General features: G+C 45.4%; 2 protein-coding genes across 2 annotated transcripts in view; both read left to right on the forward strand.

Moving 5' to 3' along the window:
- plch1 (phospholipase C, eta 1) overlaps window positions 1-4,894 on the forward strand; it is a 146,030-nt gene extending 141,136 nt beyond the window's left edge. Inside the window, exons 21-23 of the mRNA XM_038973714.1 lie at window positions 707-1,139; window positions 2,043-4,441; window positions 4,526-4,894. Coding sequence (XP_038829642.1) covers window positions 707-1,139; window positions 2,043-4,441; window positions 4,526-4,894 — 3,201 coding nt within the window. The remainder of the gene's footprint in view (window positions 1-706; window positions 1,140-2,042; window positions 4,442-4,525) is intronic.
- A 2,514-nt stretch (window positions 4,895-7,408) lies between these two features.
- On the forward strand, window positions 7,409-15,599 carry LOC120028790 (extracellular calcium-sensing receptor-like). Its single transcript, XM_038974031.1, has 11 exons — window positions 7,409-7,653; window positions 8,505-8,683; window positions 8,898-9,001; window positions 9,297-9,476; window positions 9,766-10,166; window positions 10,302-10,497; window positions 13,911-14,120; window positions 14,194-14,317; window positions 14,500-14,693; window positions 14,788-15,069; window positions 15,177-15,599. The coding sequence occupies exons 1-11, from the start codon at window positions 7,409-7,411 to the stop codon at window positions 15,597-15,599; spliced, it is 2,538 nt and encodes an 845-aa protein (XP_038829959.1).
- The last annotated feature ends 7,174 nt before the right edge of the window (window positions 15,600-22,773 follow it).

Here is a 22,773-nt window from a genome sequence, read left to right on the forward strand (position 1 = left end):
GGATGTCTTTGTCATGACGTGTGCCATTTTTACCCATGGGGAAATTCTCAAATGCATTACCTTGATTCCCCGCATCCTCTCTCCTCGCCTCCTTCTCAAGACCGATTGGATGAGAAGGTCAGAGGGCAAGGACCTCTGACGTTCTCGTCCAATGGGTTTTGAGAAGGAGACGAGGAGCGATGACGCAAGGAATCAAGGAAATGCATTTGAGATTCTCCCCATGTGTTCTGCCTGTGATTAACCTGGGGGGAAGGGGAAATGCCAGCTCTGCAATTAATTTGAATTAATTTGAATGAATGTAAAGAATTTGTGTTGATTTGCTGAAAACATTTAGTTTTGTGAAGTGTGAAGTGTGTTACTGTGTTTTCAGTCTATATTGTGTGCATTGTGGTTGGAATACTGTGCTTGAAAAGCATGACAAATGTTATTTAACCTTCTCCCTCGCATCATGCAATTCATTTTTTCATGCGAAAAGCTAAACACAATTTCTCTCTCTCACCCTTATCTCTTCATACTTCCTCTCTCTCCCGTCACTCTCTCCCCTCACTCTCTCTCCCTATCTCTCTCCATGTCCTTCTCTCTCCCCCCTCACTTTCTCTCCCTATCTATCTCCATGTCCTTCTCTCCCCCTCCCTGTCTCCCTATCCCTCTCTCCTCCTCCCTTTTGCCCCTCCCTCTCTCTCCCCTCCCTCTCTCCATCCACCAGGGTCGTCAGCTGCGAGGCATCAGAGGCTTGTTCAACAGGTCCTCTAAGTCGTCAGTAGACACCAGCTGTGGTTCGGCCCTCAGGAAACGCTCCATCAGTGACCTCCTCCTCCGACGCACCGCCAGCGCCCCCGCCAACCGACGCAAGAAAACCAAGATGAAGTTCGCTGAGTCCTCCACCTCCATATCAGACCGCAAGGCCTCCATATCAGACGGCAAGGACAGAGTGGGGGCCGGGGAAGGGGCTGGGAGGGAGGGCTCCAAGGACAGTGAAAGGGACAGGGAGAGGGTAAGGGTGGAGAGGAGCCCCCCACCTCACGCCCCCCTCTCCCACAGACCCGTCTCCATGCCTCTGGAGAGGCTACTGCAGGGACAGCTCTCCCTCTGCTCCCCCGAACAGGAGCAGACTGACCTGGGTGCAGACACACTCATCGGTGGGTAGACCTCCTCTGGAGACCTAACACACTCTTACATCAACCATGATAATAAAAACAATATGTTCTGTAACAAGTAATATGTTCAAATTGACATCTAAGAAGCAACAGCAGTGATTTTCTCTGTTTGAATGAGGTTAGAGCATCATGTTACCTATTTCTCAGAGCAATACATGATCCTGGTTTACCTGTAAAAGCAGAGCAACTAGTCTTGTCTGGTTTGGTTGCTACATGTGACATCACGCTTAGAGTTGAAGTTGTCATTGGTTGTGTTGCGCTCTCATTGAAACAAACAAGTGCGATGGGTTTTTTGTGGAAATGTCAAACCGTTGTTTTGTTTCTAACCTGTCCTTTTTTCCCAAAACATAGAAGAAGAAAAATCTGTTTCAATTGACACATCCAGGCAATCTATTGTTCCTCAATGCTTTAACATGCCTTTTCTGTTCCTTCTTCACTCTGTGGTGCTTCTCTTTAGTAGAGAACTGACTAGGATATCGCGCCAGGTAAACCAAGACACCTCCTAAGGTTGCCTCATCCTTAAACATCCCAGTATTACATCATCCCACTGATGTAACTTTGTAAAAGTACTATTTCAAAATCAGAATTCTCCTTTTTTTGGTCAAAATTGATCCCATTTGACCATCTCTTCCCGAAATGGATGTTTCCCCCAAAAAATGGATGTTTCCCCCCCAAAATGGATGTTCCTTCTGTTACCTGCACAGCCTCATTTTCCAACCTCCTCTCACAGTCGTATTTGGTGGTACATTCCATTCGTCTCTGTGTTGCTATTGGCTCGTGTTGGACGGACTATGTCGGTTGGTTGTTGGTTGGCTTGGTGTTCTACGTACGGCTGTGAAAATGTTTGAACATTTATTGACTGTCTAACTTCTCTGTTTTACATAGGAACATCCCCCTTTGACCGGCCCAGGTCCCACTCTGTGGAACTCCTCATCGAATCATCCACCTCCCTTGAACACAGTGTGTCCACCCCTTCCACCAATCACAACAACACACGGGATAGGACCACAGAGCTTGACCAATTAGACGAGACCTCCTACCTGGTCATTGGCCAAGGAGGAGGAAGTGTAGATGGTGACTCCAAAGAGCAATTAAAGGACAGAGTCAACCCACCCATCAAAGCTGAGGGCATTTCCTCTCGCCAAAGGACGTTGTGTTACCTGAGCAGGTCAACAAAGACAGAGAGCAACTGTTTACACGTACCTACTGAGAGCAGACCAGAGACAACATTACATAGTACAACAAACACGTCAGCGCCTTCCTCCTCCTCTTCTTCCTCTGTGCCCCCCCCCTCCCCACTCAACGTGGATCGGTCCAATCTGCAGAGCCCCGTCTCCCGGCAGGACAGCACCATCTCGCGACTCATTGATGCCGTATCCCTCGGCAATGACACCAGCTGCGGCTCGATCTCCGCTCTGATTGGCCAGTTTGACCTCACCGCTGACCAGAATGACATCACCACGAACTCTGACCCCCACGTCCTCAGTGTTATGTCCTGTCTGTTCCATCCCACTGTCCAGGACTCCAGCACACCCTATAAGGCCACCGTGGACTGTACCATCCCATTTAAAGACCCACAGACCACCACCTCCCCCCGCAAGGCAATGAACGGACCTATCACTCCTCGAAAGGCAAGCCAGACCCCTAACCACGCGAACCAGAACCTACTCCTACCCCACCCCAAGACCTCCCACGCAGACCACCCTGCCCCCCTTCTCTTCTCCAGTCCTGAGACCACGGAGCTGGAGGAGGTCTATACCATCCTGGATGAGGAGGTCTTGTCTCCCGTCTCTGTCTACAACCTGAGGGAGCAGACCATAGGCAACATCCAGGCTGACTCTGAGGAGAGCACACCTATGGGCAGCCTGGAGCCCTCCCCAGCCAAGGTGCCTCCTTGCCTGGGGACAGAGGCCAACGGCAGCTGGGTGGGCTCACGGAGGGGTGTAGTGGAGGTGGAGGAGCCAGGACAGGGCTATGGGGGTGTCAGTGATCCTACAGGGCTGTGGTCAGGGGGAGAGTGGGGGTTGTCATGGGGTTACAGGTGCCCGTCTGTCAACAGCACAGTGTCCGACCGGTTGCTGTTGTGCCAGGACTCAGCACGAAGTCATCTGATGGAGGTGGAGATTAACGTGGACGAGGATCCACTGGAGATTTCCCTCACCTTACCGAGACACAACTGTACCTGGGTCGCTACCAGCCCAACCAAACAATACGCTGCTCCCCAAAGCCAGTTTACCCAACTAAACCCCTCTCCCCGGTACGCACCCCAACTCTCCCAGTGTCCTTCCCCCCTCAAACAATCCTCACACCAGCCCTCCCCTCGCAACACCCCATCAATAACCCCTCAAACCCAGCCCTCCCTCTTCAAAAGGCCCCCCATCCCCAGCACCCTCCGCCTGAACAGCCACCCTTCCACCCACAGCAGGGCTGAGCTCTCCTTTGAGAACAGCAGAGACATTACCAGAGCCTACACCCAGCAGCACAGCTACAGTGGACCCACCCAGGCCCAGACCAGGGGCTACCAGGGTGGACCCACCCAGGCCCAGACCAGGGGCTACCAGAGTGGGCACACCCAGCCACAGGCCAGGGGCTACCAGGGTGGGACAGGGGAAGGTCAGGATCAGGGTGAAGCATCAACCTGCTTCCAGAATGGGTTGTCCTCCTCTGAATGTCTGCCTGGTCTGTCTAGTATGTCTGGTTCAAGGTATGTTAGCTTCCCCAGAGACCGAGGCCTGTACTCCCCTATCTCAGATTGTGATGTGGCCTATAGCCATCTAGACTACAACTGCTTCAGGCCCTCTGCTACCTCGGCATCCCTCTACACCCATCTGCAACCCCAGCCCCAATCAAATACCCAGCCCCTTCCCCAGGCCCAACCCCAATCACACACCCAACCCCGACCCCAATCACACACCCAGGCCCAGCCCCAGTTCCAACCCCGTTCTGGCCCCCCACCGCTGCCCCTCTCGGGCCCCACCCTTGCCCCTCCTCTACCTATCCCCAGACCACCCACAGCCCCCAGCCCCTGCAAGTCCAAGTCTCTGGGTGACCTGACATCAGAGGACATCTCCTGCAACTTCCACAGCAAGTACAACATCATCAGCCGCAGCTTCATCACACCCTGTATGAAGGAGCGGAGGAGGATGAGGGGCCTAGGGGGTCTGTCCCAACGGCTGCAGTCTGCAGACCCCCTCACTGAGCAGCTCCGCAAACTAGTCACCCTGGAGGGGGATGACAGAGACCGGGACAGACCCCAGTCTCCCCAGCTGCCCCAGTTACCTCAGTTACCCCCCAAACCCTTCATTCCCCCATCACGCCCCTGCCCCCCCTCAAACTTTGTCCCCGATGCCCAGGAGGATTCCCCCCCTCTCCTCTCCCGCCGCCTTTCTTCTCGGAGCCAGAGCCGTGTCCGTCACATCAACAATCGCGCTCGAGAGAGGCTGCAGGAGGCTCTGAAGTCCCAGGACATGAGCGCCCCCTCCAGCGTGGGAGGGGTAGTGCTGCGTACTAAAGTAGCAGCAGGTCAGAACCCCCCAGCTAACAGACACTCCACAGGCTCCTACATAGCGGGCTACCTGGACCAGCTGGAGGACAGGGGGCTACCTGAGGGGGCGTGCACCACACTAGGGTATGGATTTGGAGATCACTATGGTGATCATTATCATGATGACTCTCTGCTGCCCACAGACTCATGTATAAGATCAGAACCGGAAGTCTACTTCCTGCTCAGACTCTGAACCCACTTCCTGGTTATCACCTACATAGAATGATGCATAATGTACTTCCAGAACACAGAAAATCAGCTTCCTGCTTACAACCGAGAAAAAACAAAAATATATATCCTGGTTGGTCTGTCCAATAATATAGGTATAAAGTCAACTACCTGATTAGGTCTGACATTTTGTCTGTAAATGTAAAAATGTCCTGATCAGAATGTTCTGTAAATGTAATTTGGAAAAGACTGTAAACCACTTCCTACTTTGATTGTACCTGTTTCCTGTCCTGCCTGTTCCTGTAATTCTACTTCCTGTTCAAGCTAACTCCACCTACAATGAAGCAAAAAATTGGAAACTTTCCAAATGTGTTTTACTCTGAAGGGAAGTGTTGTCTTGGTGTTTGTACATTTGAAATGTGTATTGGTATTATCAGAGGCCCGCTGGGCACAGACGTTAATTCAACGTCTCTTCCACGTTGGTTCAACATCATTTCAGTTGAAATGACCCAGAAACAACGTTGATTCAACCAGTGTGTGTACCCAGTGAGGAGCACTTTTAAGGAACGCGATCTGTTTCATCAGAGAGCTTCCTCGAGTCTTCCTTTCTCCTCTAAAGTGTTCTCTATGTCAGTGTTGTTTGTAAATATTCTACTGTACATTTGTTTTTTAATGGACGGTGGTGTTATGTAGTGTTGGTGGTGTTACTGTACAGCTGTACAGACGGTGGTGTTACTGTACAGCTGTTTTCAGCATGTTAAACGTGGACATGTCCAGCATGACTATGCATCTATCTGTCGACATCACAGTGCACTACTGTCTTTGTACAGAACAAGTAATAGTGGGATTGGTTGAAATACAGTACATAGACAGTACAATACAGTACGTAGATAGTACATAGACAGTACAATACAATACATAGACAGTATAATGCAGTACAATACAGTACATAGACAGTACCATGCAGTACAATACAGTACATAGACAGTACACTACAGTACATAGATTGTGCATAACTGTACAATACAGTACATATACAGCACAATACAGTACATAGACAGCACACTACAGTACATAGACAGTACAATACAGTACATAGACTGTGCAATACAGTGCAATAGTGTACATAGACAGTACAATACAGTACATAGACAGTACAATACAGTACATAGACAATACAGTACAATACAGTACAATACAGTACACTACAGTACATAGACTGTGCAATACATTGCAATACAGTACAATACAGTACACTCAGTACATAGACTTGCTTGCTCGGACTTTTCGCTTTCTACGATTTTAAACGCTATCACATACTTTATGAGTTTAAATGCTTTTATTTTTATAATTACTTTAACTCAGACTGAAAAGAAACAAAATAAAAAAAAATGTTTGGTCTGGTTATTAGATGTCTTCCTTCAGTTGAAATGGTTACAAGAACAGAAACACAGTGGAATAGGTAGGTAAGGCTTTTGGTCTGGACCAGGCTGCATGATTTTATTCTTCTTTTTAGTGTTAAACCCATCTTATTTTCAGTGTTAAACCCATCTTATTTTCTTTGTATGGTCGCTCAGAAGATTAATGTGAGCATTTTCCTACCGATGCAATAAAATTCTGAAACTTTTTACACGGCAATCGTGTCTGTTTGTCCTCTATTTTCTATCTTGATGTGTCAGTGTCTCAGTCTTTATATTCCACTATCTTTCTCTTCAGCGGTCTCTCTCACACTCTTTTAATTGTTTAACGAGGTTGTAACTACTGAGGTATACAAGTGATCTTGCCATGGGTATGTACACACACACACACACACACACACACACACACACACACACACACACACACACACACACACACACACACACACACACACACAGACACAGCCTCCCCTTCCTCAATACCTGTGTTATTGTATCTTGCTGTGTGTGGATAATGGGTAGATAATAGGATGTAATTGCTTGTGAAGTGAGCAGTAAATGGAGATGAGAGATAGCACACCTGTGACCATCTAAATCCTCAACAAAACATATTGTTCAAAATAAGAAGTCCCCCTGTCACCCTTACTTATCTTTCTGTGTCAAGCTATTGTCACTAACACTCAGGAGGCCTGTGATTTAGCTTTTCAGTGTGTCATCTTGTTTACTCCATGTATTCTCTATGATCTCTGGTCATTATAAATACCCTCCCTTACCCTCCACTGGGCCAGATCAGGGAAGGCTGCTGTCAGACCCAAAGCTGGGATATAGAGACTTGTTGACTGCCCAAACAGCTCAAGCTTGTGTTCACCTGACGGAGAACCACTGAGGCTGATCTGTGCTTCATCTTAACAGAGAGGAAGTCCGTTAACAGGCTGGATGTTCAGACAGGGAGGATTTCTGATCACAATCTTTACACTCTTGTAACTCATCTGTACGTTTTATCAATATCACTGTGCTGTAGCGTTTCATGTTTGTACCAGTATATAGAAACTGCATTGGGGGTGGTTTTGGTCTGGTCTGGTCAACTTCCTGCCTGCCTTTGTGTTCAGAGGAGCTCCCCCATGTCCTCCTGGTTCAGCTGGCTGACACCGGCCATTCCCCTGCTACTGCCCTGGCTGGTCAAGCATGGGGTAGGGATGGCTCAGGCAACCGTGTGTTCACGGTGGGACCATTCAGTCGGTCTGGATGACATTGGTCTATCCCAGGAAGGTGATGTGGTGATCGGGGCTGTCTTCCCTATCCATATCCTCCCCCCTGCTCCAGACCTGAGCTTCAGCCAACACCCTGACCTGCAGTCCTGTGTCAAGTAAGTTCCTTTTCGGTTATTTCTGTTCTCTTTTTTTTTAATCGCTCTTTGACCTTTTCTTGTGACTTTGTTTTCAAAGGATGTGAAATTCTATCTTTGTTTATTCTTTTGATGTTAAGTCATTTTTTATTTATTTTTTATTTTGTAACAGCATTTCATTTTAGCAGGGGTGCTTTTCCTTCATTTGAGTCATCTTTCTTTGAAGACTTTATTTTGTTCATGTAATGATATGATCTGAACGTTGTTGTCTTCAGAAGATGTTTTGTCCTTCCACTGCTTCCCGTCTCACACTACTGGAATGGAACATGTTCCTTTTTGATTATTACATTTTTTACACAGAATCGTAATCACTTCAAAAATCAAATGTTCGTCGTTTTGAAATCAATTTTAAATCTGATATTAACAAATTGTCTGCAAAAACTATTAACGTTTAATTATGATCTTTGTTTTTTTGTCTAACTTATTTGCCATTGTTTTCTCCTCAGATGTTTAGCACGGTACTCTCTCTATCTGAGTACAATGAGGGAAGGCATATTTCTTGAAAATGCAAAACACTTCAATAATCTTGCTGTTATAGAGTGTGGTATTTTTCCATTGTCAATTTGATTCTCAGTCTAGATGGATAAGATTGATGTTCAACATTAAATCCGTTTTTTAGTGCTGTTTATTAAGGTTTAATGTTGTTTCTCCTCATGATCAATCACATTAATCTGATTACAAGGTTACACCATGCTCAATTACACATGTTGAATTTTGATCTGTCATCTCTCTCTATCTCTCTCTCTATCTCTCCCTCTCCCTCTCTTTCTATCTCTCATGTTTACCTTCTCATCTCACATCCCTGTTCTCAGTTTCCAGGAGGAACCGTTGAGATGGGTGCACGCACTGGTGTTCGCAGTGGACGAGATTAACCGTAACCCCTTCCTGCTGCCAGGAGTCCGGCTGGGCTACCGTGTCCTGGACAGCTGTGGTCAGCACCCCTGGAGCCTGCGAGGGGCACTGTCCCTGGTGTCAGGGGGGAACCTCAGATGTGAAACTACAGAGCTTTCTAACTTCAAATGTGATTCTAACCTCAACCTAAGCATAACCTTTACCTAAAATTAAAATGGATTGAAAAGTATTCACCAAATAGCCATTAATATTGTGAAGAATCCTACACTAAATGAATAGCAAATAGCTCATGTATGCTATCGTGTCGTTCTGATTATAGAATCATGTTTATATGTTATGTGTATCCTGTCCAGCGTGGCCATCAAGTGACTTCCATGTTCCTCTGGTCATTGGTGATGCATCGTCCACTCAGGCCATCATCCTGGCCAGGACCCTGGGGCCCCTCTCTGTGCCTGTGGTCAGTCTCTCTCCCTCTCTCTACACAACCAGGAAATACTGTGGCTAGAAACATTACCATATTGCTTTAATTCATCATATTTCAGATTGTCTAGTATTTAATGAGACATTTTAAGAGGGTATTTAGTACTTCATTAAAATGTGATTAACGTTATTGTGTTGATCTGCTCTCAGTCTCTCTCTACAACCAGGAAATAATTCATACCTAGAAAGATTGCCATAATGATTTAATTAATTATAATTCAGCTGGTCTAGTATTTAGTGAGAAATTATTGATTGAATGGTGTTATCCTCAGATCAGTTACCAGGCCAGCTGTGGCTGTCTCAGTGACAGACAGGAGTTCCCTAACTTCTTCAGGACCATCCCCAGTGATGTCTACCAAGCCCTCACTATGGCCCGGCTCACCTGGCTCTTGGGATGGACCTGGGTCGGGGCTATCGCTGCAGACAATGACTACGGTCGTCAGGCCATACAGGTCTTTCTTTATCTTTTCATTTTGTTGTTGGTTGCTGCTCTTCTTTATTGAAGACACATGTCTGTTGTTTTATTTATTATTATTTAGTTAGTTATATGTTTCTTTATATTAACTTTGACTTTATTAATTATTGGTCACTGTTTACAGAAATGTAGAATTTACATACTACAAAATTGCAAAGAAATTGATGGTATTTCTAATACTGGATACTGTTGTATTTTATTTATAACTTCTACATCAGTATTTTGACTATTTGTCACGCTCCCTGTGCTTCATATTTGATCCCCAGGTGTTTGAGGCGGCGGTTCGGGGAACGGGGGTGTGCCTGGCGTTCTTTGAGACCCTCAACCGGGCGAACCTGGTGAGGGATGTGGTGCGAGCAGCAGACACGGTCCAGGCCTCGACAGCACGGGTGATCCTAGTCTTCCTCTGGTACACTGACATGGGGGCGTTACTCCTGGAGCTGGGGAGGAGAAACGTGACGGACAGGCAGTTTCTGGCCAGTGAGGCATGGAGCACCAGTGGACAACTGCTACGGAACCCCGCCCTCTTTAATGTCTCTCGGGGCGTTGTGGGTGTGGCAATCCGTAGTGCACCTATGCCTGGCTTTGAGGCCCACCTTCGAAGTCTCCACCCGTCTAGGCGTCCCAGAGACGTGCTGTTGAAGGAACTCTGGGAAACGGAGTTTAAGTGTAGCCCTGGAGCAGCAGATGCACACGACACGTCTCTGCTCCCCTCTCCCCTTCCTCCAACCCCCTCGGAGTCACTATCACACCCCGCTCCTCCCACCTCCAGTTCCCCCCGTCCACGCCTGGCCTCCTGCAGTGGGGCAGAGACTCTGGAGGTGGTGCAGAGCCCCTTCACAGATACCTCTCAGCTGAGAATAACCTATAACGTGTACCTGGCTGTGTATGCTGCGGCCCACGCTCTCCACAGCCTGCTGTCCTGCCCCCAGAGAGACAGCCCTACCTGGGGCAACAGCTTCACCTGCTCCCCTCCTCACAACATCAGCCCAGCAGAGGTACACACACATCTATTGCATGTTCACTAGAATTGCTTATGCAAATGTTAATTAATATTATGAAATATTCATATCCACTTAATAGTTGCTATGGGGATATGTTTTGAGCAGGGTTGGGGAGTAACGGATTAAATGTAATTCGTTATATGTAATTGATTACGAAAAAACGGTAAATGTAATCATTTACCAGCAAAAAAATATTGTAATCAGATTACAGAGACTTTTCAAAAACTAGACGATTACTTCGAAGATTACTTTTAAATTCAGAAATTATGTTTGAGGAAAAAAAGTATTTTACACTTCTCTGGTTTCTTAATAACTTTCAAACCAGCATGGAAAAAAGGCGCACATTTAAATTAAGTCTACGGCGATACGGATATCACTTATTATTGATATCTACATAGTGCTGCTCTCTCATTTAGCTATTTGCGCCTTACGGATTGTGATTGTTGTGGATGGCTGTTCACAAATCTAAATGCGTATTTGAACCCAATAATGATTGAATTCAAGAAGTTTAAGTTTCCCTATCAATCATTGTTTTTGAAACAAGTGGGACAGCCTGTGAAAAATGCACTCTTGCAACAGCTACATATTGCGGATCACAGCTTATGGTTCAAAAGTGTTTTTTTTATTCCTCAATCTAATTTATGCAGATAAATTAAATAAATTCATAGGCCTAATGTGACGTTGTATAAAGGATTGGAGACAGGCGCAGGAATTCGTAAAAGGGGGTTTTAATACTTCAAGTAAAAATACAACCTGCCATGAAAGGCACGGGGACGAAGCTCAAAACAAACACGTATACAATAACACAGGGATGTAACCCGAACAAAAGAGCGAAGTTAAACCTCTAATAAATACACGGGACGATCTACCGTCCTGTGGGTTTTCAGTCCAACCCTAATTTAACACACCTGATTCTACTAATTAGCTTCTCAACAAGACCTTAACTAGCTGAATCAGATACGCTAAATTAGGGTTGGACTGAAAACCTACAGAACAGTAGATCTCCAGGAAGAGGGTTGGACTGAAAACCTACAGGACGGTAGATCTCCAGGAAGAGGATTGGAGTGAAAACCTACAGGACAGTAGATCTCCAGGAAGAGGATTGGACTGTAAACCTACAGGACAGTAGATCTCCAGGAAGAGGGTTGGACTGTAAACCTACAGAACAGTAGATCTCCAGGAAGAGGGTTGGACTGAAAACCTACAGGACGGTAGATCTCCAGGAAGAGGATTGGAGTGAAAACCTACAGGACAGTAGATCTCCAGGAAGAGGATTGGACTGTAAACCTACAGGACGGTAGATCTCCAGGAAGAGGGTTGGACTGTAAACCTACAGGACGGTAGATCTCCAGGAAGAGGGTTGGAATGAAAATCTACAGAACAGTAGATCTCCAGGAAGAGGGTTGGAGTGAAAACCTACAGGACAGTAGATCTCCAGGAAGAGGGTTGGACTGAAAACCTACAGGACAGTAGATCTCCAGGAAGAGGGTTGGACTGTAAACCTACAGGACGGTAGATCTCCAGGAAGAGGATTGGACTGTAAACCTACAGGACAGTAGATCTCCAGGAAGAGGATTGGACTGAAAACCCACAGAACAGTAGATCTCCAGGAAGAGGATTGGAGTGAAAACCTACAGGACAGTACATCTCCAGGAAGAGGGTTGGGCTGATAACCTACAGGACAGTAGATCTCCAGGAAGAGGGTTGGACTGAAAACCTACAGGACAGTAGATCTCCAGGAAGAGGGTTGGGCAGCCCTGCTGTAGTTCCTACATCCATTTTTTGACATATAAATTATATATATATACACAGTACCAGTCAAAAGTTTGGACACACCTTCTTATTCAAGGGTTTTTATTTATTTTTACTATTTTCCAGATTGTAGAATGATATTGAAGAAATCAAAAATATGAAATGACACATATGGAATAATGTAGTAACCAAAAAAGTATTTAAAAAATCTAATATATTTCATATTTGATATTCTTCAAAGTAGCCACCCTTTGCCTTGATGACAGCTTTGCACACTCTTGGCATTCTCTCAACTAGCTTCACCTGGAATGCTTTTCCAACAGTCTTGACGGAGTTTCCACATAAGCTAAGGACTTGTTGGCTGATTTTCCTTAGCTATGAGGTACAACTCATCCCAAACCATCTCAATTGGGTTGAGGTTGGGTAATTGGGGAGGCCAGGTCATCTGATACAGCACTCCATAACTATCCTTCTTGATCAAATAGCCCTTACACAGCCTGGAGGTGTGTTGGGTCATTGTCCTGCTGAAAAACAAATGATAGTCCCACTAAGCGCAAACCAGATGGGATGGCGTATCGCTGCAGAATGCTGTGGTAGCAATGCTGGTTAAGTGTGCCTTGAATTGCAAATACATCGCAGACAGTCACCAGCAAAGCACCCCCACACCATCACACCTCCTCCTCCATGCTTCACGGTGGGAACCACACATGCGGAGATCATCCGCTCACCTACTCTGCGTCTCACAAAGACACAGCGGGGGGTCTGCATGAGAGCCAGTTTCATCATAGCGCCTGGTAGTTTTTGTGACTGACCTTCATGTCTTAAAGTAATGATGGACTGTCGTTTCTCTTTGCTTATGTGACCTGTTCTTGCCATAATATGGACTTCTGTATATCACCTCTACCTTGTCACAACACAACTGAATGGCTCAAACGCATTAAGAAGGAAATAATTCCACAAATTAATTTATAACAAGGCACCACTGTTAATTAAAATGCATTCCAGATGACTACCACATGAAGCTGGTTGAGAGAATGACAAGAGTGTGCAAAGCTGTCATCAAGGCAAAGAGTGGCTACTTTGAAGAATCTCAAATATGAAATATATTACATTTTGCTAACACTTTAATACTGTGTGTATATATATACAGTATTAAAGTGTTAAAAAAATCTAATATATTTCATTTATATTTATATTTGCTGGTATATATATATATACAGTAACAGTCCAAAGTTTTTATACTCCTACTCATTCAAGAGTTTTTGACTTTGGTTTTTAATAAGAGGCATTTGAAGAAGACAAAAATGTATGTTACCAATTTAACGACATCTATTGCAGTTTAAATCAATGTTAAAGTTTACATAGCTGGCCATATATGGATGTTAAATTTCACTCAATGGGTTAGTAATGTAGGCTTCTTCTAACCTATCGTTTTCTACTACATATAATAATACGATTAAATGATATCTTTACATTAAGGGGAAAGTAAATCAGATTACGTTACTGAGTTTGTTACATTACCGATTACAATTTTGGACATGTAACTAGTTACTGTAAAAGATTACATTTTGAAAGTAACCTACCCTACCCTGGTTTTGAGTTATTACATCATAATAACAGTGTGATGGTCATGTTTGTGTCTCCTCTCCTCCAAGCTGTTGCAGCACCTGAACCAGGTTAACTTCACCACTCCACTTGGGGAGCCGTTTTATTTCCGGGGCGCGGACGTCCCTGCTGTCTACGACCTTGTGAACTGGCAGGCCACGCCCCAGGGGTTGCTCAAACTTGTCACGATTGGCCGAGTAGAGGGGTCCAATATCCTCATCGACCAATCAGCCATCCAGTGGAACGCAGGATCTAATATGGTAAGTAAGACCATTTTTAAAACATGAACTGAAAGGTTTTGTTCAATTGAAATTCATTTCATGGCATGGACAGGTACCTGTGTCAGTGTGCAGTGACAGCTGTCCCCCAGGCACCCGTGTAGCCAGGAAGAAGGGGGAGCCTGTCTGCTGCTTCGACTGTATCCCCTGTGCTGAGGGAGAGGTCAGCAACACCACAGGTCAGTGAACTGTAATGTTGGGGTAGAATATAATTTAAGACAATGAAAGGGCATTCTTAATTAGCTTTGCCGTTATTGACCTGATCTCTCTTGAATAAAATATTATACCTTAATTAATACTTATTAGACTGAATAAGTAATTATGCTTTTCAATTATCATAGTAACGTGCTCAATCTCCCAGGCTCTCTACAATGTGACCGCTGTCCTCTGGAGTTCTGGTCCAACAGCAATCGGACCGCCTGCATCCCTCGTCAGCTCGAGTTCCTCTCCTTCAGCGACACTATGGGCGTCACTCTGACCACTGTTGCCGTGTGCGGCACCGTGGCAACAGCGGCTGTGTTTATGCTCTTTGTGTACCACCGCCACACCCCTCTGGTAAGAGCTTTGATATAGTGTTAAATCGGGTACGGGATAAAATGGAGAACTCTTCTATGGTATCATGTATGTCTAACCATTTTTCTCATTCCAGGTGCGGGCCAACAACTCAGAGCTGAGTTTCTTGCTTCTCCTGTCACTCAAGCTCTGCTTCCTGTGTTCGTTGGTGTTCATTGGGCGTCCCTCAGCGTGGGCGTGTCGGATCCGCCAGGCGGCGTTTGGGGTCATCTTCGTGCTCTGTCTCTCCTGCCTCCTTGTCAAGACCATCGTGGTTCTGGCTGCGTTCCGCTCAGCCAGGCCCGGTGCTGGGCAGTTGATGAGGTGGTTTGGACCCGTTCAGCAGAGAGGGAGTGTCTTCCTCTTTACTAGTGTTCAGGTGAGAGCTTTAATATTGAAATAACTTCAAGTCACCTAACTGAATGAATCAGTACTTTACTGTATAAGATGAGTAAGATGAGTTTGTAATTGTGTTTGTAATCGCAGGTGATCATCTGTGCCGTGTGGCTGTCGATAAGTCCTCCCCTGCCTTACCGTGACCTAGGCCTCAAGGGGTCTAAGGTCATCCTGGAATGTGAGATGGGCTCTGTGGCCGGCTTCTCTCTGGTGCTGGGCTACATAGGCCTACTGGCCTCCCTCTGTCTCCTCCTAGCTTTCCTGGCCAGGAAACTCCCAGACAACTTCAACGAGGCCAAGTTCATCACCTTCAGCATGCTGATCTTCTGTGCCGTATGGATCTCCTTCGTCCCTGCCTACGTCAGCTCTCCTGGGAAGTACGCTGACGCTGTGGAGATATTCGCCATCTTAGCTTCCAGCTTTGGGCTGCTGTTCTGTCTGTTTGCTCCAAAGTGTTTCATCATCCTCCTGAGACCAGAGAGAAACACCAAGAAACACATGATGGACAAATAGAAACCACCAAGAAACACATGATGTCCAATTAGAAACCACCAACAAACACATGATGTCCAATTAGAAACCACCAACAAACACATGATGGACAAATAGAAACCACCAACAACACATGATGTCCAATTAGAAACCACCAAGTAACCCATTATATAATTAAGCAATAAGGCCCGAGTGGGTGTGGTATATGGCCAATATACCACGGCTAAGGGCTGTTCTTATGCACAACACAACGTGGAGTGCTAGGACACAGTCGTTAGCCTTTATATATTAGCCATGTGACACAAACCCCCGAGCTGCCTTATTGCTATTATAAACTGGTTACCAACGTAATTAGAGCAGTAAAAATACATGTTTTGTCATACCCGTTGTATACGGTCTGATATACCACGGCTTTCAGCCAATCAGCATTCAGGGATCGAAACCCCCTAGTTTATAATATAATATAGTCTTCAATGTGTTTAGTTAATCACATGTATGGTAAAGCAGAACAAATAAAGACATTGTATTAAACCCACAAGCACCAACTTTTCAGACAATACCAAAACAAGTTGATGGACACAAACTTTCCTACCCTGCTGGTAGTGTCTGTTTCTAATGAGTCAACAGTGAGTCAAGACTTAGTATGTCTTCATTTGAATCACTACATGACTCTTCTTTACCATCATCCATAGACTTTAATGACATCCATTTCTCACCTGAAAGCCAGTTCTGAAAACACACACACCAAGCCATTTAAATTACGTACGTTAATAAAAATGTTAATTTCTTTCACATTTTATGAAGTGTGTAATTCTTTTCCCGTATGAGACTGTTTTTAATTACATAAATCTTTGTCATTTGCCAAGGTTCAGTAAAAACACATTCAAGCAGCTCCTTTGAAGTCAGAATGTTTTATTAAATAAAAAATTGACTTTGATGAATAATTAATTCATGGATGAATGAATACGTGAGCAGAACCCTTTAGATGGAGCAGGAATATTATGCTGTTTTATTCTTTAATTAATTGATTGATTTAAAAAAATATATATATGCAGAAATCCACTCATCAGGGATCCACTCATCAGGGATAATGAAGATTAAAGCCACACACACACATATGCGCAAAAGCCTACTTAACAGCCCAAACAACTTAATCATGTATTAATCTGATTGATATTTAATCACAGAACATAATTATAATCAATAGTAGATCACTACACATCACTAGGGTACTGACAAAATAAATAAAAATATTTCTAGTCATCAAACTCAACACATAAAAGGTTCCTCTTTCCTTTTCTGACAGAAGTGGAAACTATCTTGGCGTGAAAGAAATAGAATGTTGGAGAAGGAAAAAGAGCTACTTAAAACAATTTGAGACCATCATACTCTGTTACTATACTTGTCTACTATCCTTTATTTGTGTTGATAGAGTGACAAGCAAATACCTAGCAGGCATAATACTTCCACCTAGTGTTCATATTTCAGATCAGTGGAGAGAGGAACTTTTTTAAAACATTTTTTTATTTTACCTTTATTAAACTTGCCCAGTCAGTTAAGAACAAATTCTTATTTACAATGACGGCCTAGGAACAGTGGGTTAACTGTCTTGTTCAGTGGCAGAACGACATATTTTTACCTTGTCAGCTAAAGGAGACAAGGAGAGGATTCCACTGTAGACTATTTGTATGGTATTAAGCCTATGGGAGAATCTCAATTTAATTTCCTTGATGACTCGCGTCCTCTCTCCTCACTCTCCTTTTCAAATCCATTGGATGAGAGGGTCAGATGCCCCGGCCCAATGACCTTCTCATCCAATGGGTTTTGAGAAGAAGGCGAGGAGAGAGGACTCGAAGAATAAAGGAATTGAAAGAAGATTCTCCCTATGTATTAGTTGTGGCCCGGCCCATCAGAGCCTTCTTGGTGTTCCTCTCTGGCCTCAGCAGGATGATGTAACACTTTAGGCCGAACAGCGCCACCAGGCCAAAGCTGGAAGCTAAGATGGTGAATATTTCCACAGCGCCTGCGTACTTCCCAGGACAGCTGACGTAGGCAGGGACGAAGGACATCCATACGGCACAGAAGATCAGCATGCTGAAGGTGATGAACTTGGCCTCGTTGAAGTTGTCAGGGAGTTTCCTGGCCGATGTAGCCTAGCAACACTCCTAACCCTGCTATTGTCCCCACCACAAACTCATATACAGTCTTATCATTATGGTAGCGTGTGTTTTTGTGTGGAGTTGGAGAGGCTAAGACCAGCCAGGCTGTGAGAACCAGGACTGTTCTTCTCTGCTGCCAAGCTGAACTCGCCCCGGGGTTAGTGGTCCTAAACACAGCCATCTCCACTGTGGTCTTCACCATTATACAGGAGACACAGAGAACAAAGTTGATACCAAACGCTGCGTGTCTCTGCTGACACGTCCATAGCCGGGGCCGACCAACGAACAGCGAGCACAAGTAGTAGAGTTTGAGTGACAGCGGAAGCAGGAAGCTCGGCTCAGTTATTGGCCTTGACAACAGGTGTGTTCCGGTAGCGGGTGAAGATTCCGAGGACCACTTTACAGATGAGGGCTCCTAGCAACAAGATCAGAAACACTCGGCCAAGTTTGACAGAAAGACAGACAAAGATCATTTGGAAAACCTTTTCCACAGCCCCAAAGCTACCCTGAAATTCTTTAAATGATATTCAGTTCACTGACCTGGGGTGGTGCTGACCTCTCCCTCAGCACAGAGGGTGCATTCGAAGCAGCAGACAGGCTCCCGCTTCCTCCTGGCTACATGGGTGCCTGGGAGACAGCTCTCACTGCACACTGATTGGGGGTGGGGGGGGGGGGGGGGGGGGGGGGGGGGCTACATGGGTGCCTGGGAGACAGCTCTCACTGCACACTGATCGGGGGCGGGGGGGGGGGGGGGGGGCTACATGGGTGCCTGGGAGACAGCTCTCACTGCACACTGATCGGGGGCGGGGGGGGGGCTACATGGGTGCCTGGGAGACAGCTCTCACTGCACACTGATCGGGGGCGGGGGGGCTATAAGGGCGACGGTGAGGGGAAATAGCAAACTTTTATACACCCATATTTATACATCCACATCTATACACCTATGTTTTACACTTCAGCTTTTGCAGTAGTGAAATATGTTATTTCACTTTTCAAATGACCTTTTGTGACTCAAAGTTACAGAATATTTTATTCTCGTCCGGTGTGAGCTCTGTTCCTGCGGGGGCTGATTCGTCGACCACAGCCAGATTCTGCACCTGAACACTCCCAGCTGACCAGATGAGGGGGATGGTGGGATGGAGGGAAGGAGGGATGGAAGGAAGGAAGGATCGAGAGATGGGGAGATGGAGGGAAGGAGGGAAGAAAGGGAGTGGATGTTGAGAAAGATAGTATATAGTCAGGGGACCTTGACAAAGAAAACAGTAAACATAAGTAAACAGTTAGCAAAGTTTCCGTCTGCACCTGTGTGTGTACAGTGCCTTGCAAAAGTATACATCCCCCTTGGTGTTTTTCCTATTTTGTTGCATTATAACATGTAATTTAAATTGATTTTTATTTGCATTTCCTGTAATGGACATACACAAAATAGTCCAAATTGGTGAAGTGAAATGGAAAAAATTACTTGTTTAAAAGAATTCAAAAAATAAATAAACGGAAAAGTGGTGAGTGCATATGTATTCACCCCCTTTGCTATGAAGCCCCTAAATAAGATCTGGTGCAACCAATTACCTTTCTAGGACACAAGTTCTGCTAGCGGAACCCCACCACAACATTCCGCTGAAAAGGCAGCGCGGGAAATTCAAAAATATTTTTTAGAAATATGTAACTTTCACACATGAACAAGTCCAATACAGCAAATGAAAGATAAACATCTTGTTAATCTACTCATCGTGTCCGATTTAAAAAATGCTTTACAGCGAAAACACAACATATGATTACGTTAGATCACCGCCAAGTCCAAAAAACACACAGCCATTTTCCCAGCCAAAGATAGGAGTTACAAAAAGCAGAAATAGAGATAAAATTAATCACTAACCTTTGATGATCTTCATCAGATGACACTCATAGGACATCATGTTACACAATACATGTATGTTTTGTTCGATAATGTGCATATTTATATCCAAAAATCTTAGTTCACATTGGCGCCATGTTCAGAAATGCCTCCAAAATATCTGGAGAAATTCCAGAAAGCCACATCTAATAACAGGAATACTCATCATACACTTTGATGAAAGATACATGTTTTACATAGAATTAAAGATACACTTGTTCTTAATGCAACCGATGTGTCAAATTTCAAAAAAACTTTACGGAAAAAGCAAACCATGCAATAATCTGAGACGGCGCTCAGATATAAAAAACATTTCTCCGCCATGTTGGAGTCAACAGAAATACGAAATTACATCATAAATATTCCCTTACCTTTGATGATCTTCATCAGAATGCACTCCCAGGAATCCTAGGTCCACAATAAATTGTTGTTTTGTTCGATAATGTCAATTATTTATGTCCAAGTAGCTCCTTTTGCTAGCACGTTTAGTACACATGTCCAAACGCTCGCGCAGATCCAGGCGAACTCGAACGAAAACTTCAAAAAGTTATATTACAGGTCGAATAAACTGGTCAAACTAAGTAGAGAATCAATCTTCAGGATGTTGTTATCCTAAATATTCAATAACGTTCCAACCGGAGAATTCCTTTGTGTCTCTAGAAGTTATGGAAAGCAAGACGATATCATTTGAAATGCACGTGACCAGGAACTGGCAATCTGCCAGACTACTGACTGAAACACCTCACCTCTCATCACCCCGAGAACACCATCCCCACAGTGAAGCATGGTTGTGGCAGCATCATGCTGTTGGGATGTTTTTCATCGGCAGGGACTGGGAAACGGGTCAGATTTGAAGAAATGATGGAAGGAGCTACAGTAAATACAGGGAAATTATTGAGGGAAACCTGTTTCAGTCTTCCGGAGATGTGAGACTGGGACGGAGGTTCACCTTCCAGCAGGACAATGACCCGAAGCATACTGCTAAAGCATCACTCGAGTGGTTTAAGGGAAACATTTAAATGTCTTTGAATTGTCACATCTGCTCCTGCTACGCCCTCTGGTGTTCATCCGGTGTCTTCTTGACCTGCAGTTACTCCCCCTGTACACTCTCTCTCCCTCTCCCTCTCCCTCTCTGTGTGATTGTGTGGTTGGAGACAGGTGTGCTGGAGTCAGGGCAGATCCCTACCAGCTGCAACTCGTTCCGTAATCAAGACCTCTACAAATCCCCAGTCCTGCCACTTCCACTCTGCCAGATCATAATCTCTCCTCATTACCGCTCTGTCTCTGGCTCCTGTCTCCTGTTCCACATCTCACCACCCAACTACCTTGCTCTGGATTTTACTCACCACTACCACCTTGGATTCCCCTCAGGACCTGTTTACCCTGTTCTACTCAGCTAACTCAAACCTCAGTCTCCACTTCTGGTTTGTCTGCAACTCATCCGAGCTTCCCCAGATCTGCACTCCATATCTCCCTGTGTAACAATAAATATGTTGGAGCATTCACCCCTGTTTCCTCATCTGAGTCTGCTCTTGAGTTCCCCTGTGTCGCTCCGCATAACAGGAATGGCCTAGTCAAAGCCCAGACCTCAATCCAATTGAGAATCTGTGCAATGACTTAAAGATTGCTGTACTCCAGTGGACCCCATCCAATTTGAAGGAGCTGGAGCAGTATTGCATTGAAGAATGGACAAAAATCCCAGTGGCTAGATGTGCCAAGCTTATAGAGACATACCCCAAGAGGCTTGCAGCTATAATTACTGCAAAAGGTGTCTCTACAAAGTATTGACTTTTGGGGGGTGAATAGTAATGCACCCTCAAGTTTTCAGTTTTTTTGTCTTATTTATTGTTTGTTTCACAATAAAACATATTTTGCATCTTCAAAGTGGTAGGCATATTGTGTAAAATGATACAAAACCCCAAAAAATCTATTTTAATTCCAGGTTATAAGTCAACAAAATAGGATTAAATGCCAACACTCGCAAGCCTGTGTGTGTGTGTGTGTGTGTGTGTGTGTGTGTGTGTGTGTGTGTGTGTGTGTGTGTATGTGTGTGTGTGTGTGTGAATATATCCCACCACTGAAAGGTACCCTCTCTGCAGTAGGCCATGTAGGGCATGGTCCAGTGCGACACTGCCTCATACTCTGGCCTGAGCTCAGACACATGCACATAGCGGGCCTCCACATCCCTCAGGTTCTCCTGTACACACACCACCCCCAGCCTCCACCCACCCCACCGGGGACCCAACCTGTTCCCAAACACAGCGCCTCCAAGAGCTGTCTCACCTTACCAGAACAGAGAGAAACGTGTCATAGAGGAATAACGTTTTTTGGGGAGGGATTTATAATAGGCAAAGTAGGTTTTTCAAGTAATGCAGTAAAGTAGGTATTTCAAGTAATGCAGTAAAGCAGTGAAATAAATAGTTAGAATTGGGTAAAAGACAAAAAACTACCTCACCATGCTGTTTACTGGGATATTGGCAGGTTGGTTGTTGGGGCGGATGCTAAGCAGATAGTCACTGTGGCCGGGTCTCTCTCCACAACGGATAGCGATACCCAGGGTACCCCCCTATGGAGGGCATGAGACGGGGGTTGTGAAACACAGAGGAGGACGCCCAGGCTTCACTGGCGATCCGCTGGTGAACCATCCCATTCTGGAGGAGGTCCATGCTTCATCTGGAGGAGGTCCAGGCTTCCGTGGCGATCCACTGGAGACCCGTCACATTCTGGAGGAGGGCCAGGCTTCGCTGGCGATCATCTGGAGACCCGTCACATTCTGGAGGAGGGCCAGGCTTCATTGACGATCCACTGGAGACCTGTCACATTCTGGAGGAGGTCCAGGCTGCACTGGCGATCCACTGGAGACCCGTCACATTCTGGAGGAGGTCCAGGCTGCACTGGCAATCCGCTGGTGAACCATCCCATTCTGGAGGAGGTCCATGCTTCATATGGAGGAGGTCCAGGCTTCAGTGGTTGTCCACTGGAGACCCGTCACATTCTGATGGAGGTCCAGGCTTCACTGTCGATCCACTGGAGACCGGTCACAATCTGGAGGAGGTCCAGGCTCTAAATAAAAAAATCTTTATGGAGGATAAATGTACTTAGTGTAACTGAGATATGTGGTTGACTGCTTGTCTGCTCGGGG

This window comes from Salvelinus namaycush, chromosome 34 (genome assembly GCF_016432855.1).
Source record: "Salvelinus namaycush isolate Seneca chromosome 34, SaNama_1.0, whole genome shotgun sequence".
In the NCBI taxonomy this organism is placed as follows: Eukaryota; Metazoa; Chordata; class Actinopteri; order Salmoniformes; family Salmonidae; genus Salvelinus; species Salvelinus namaycush.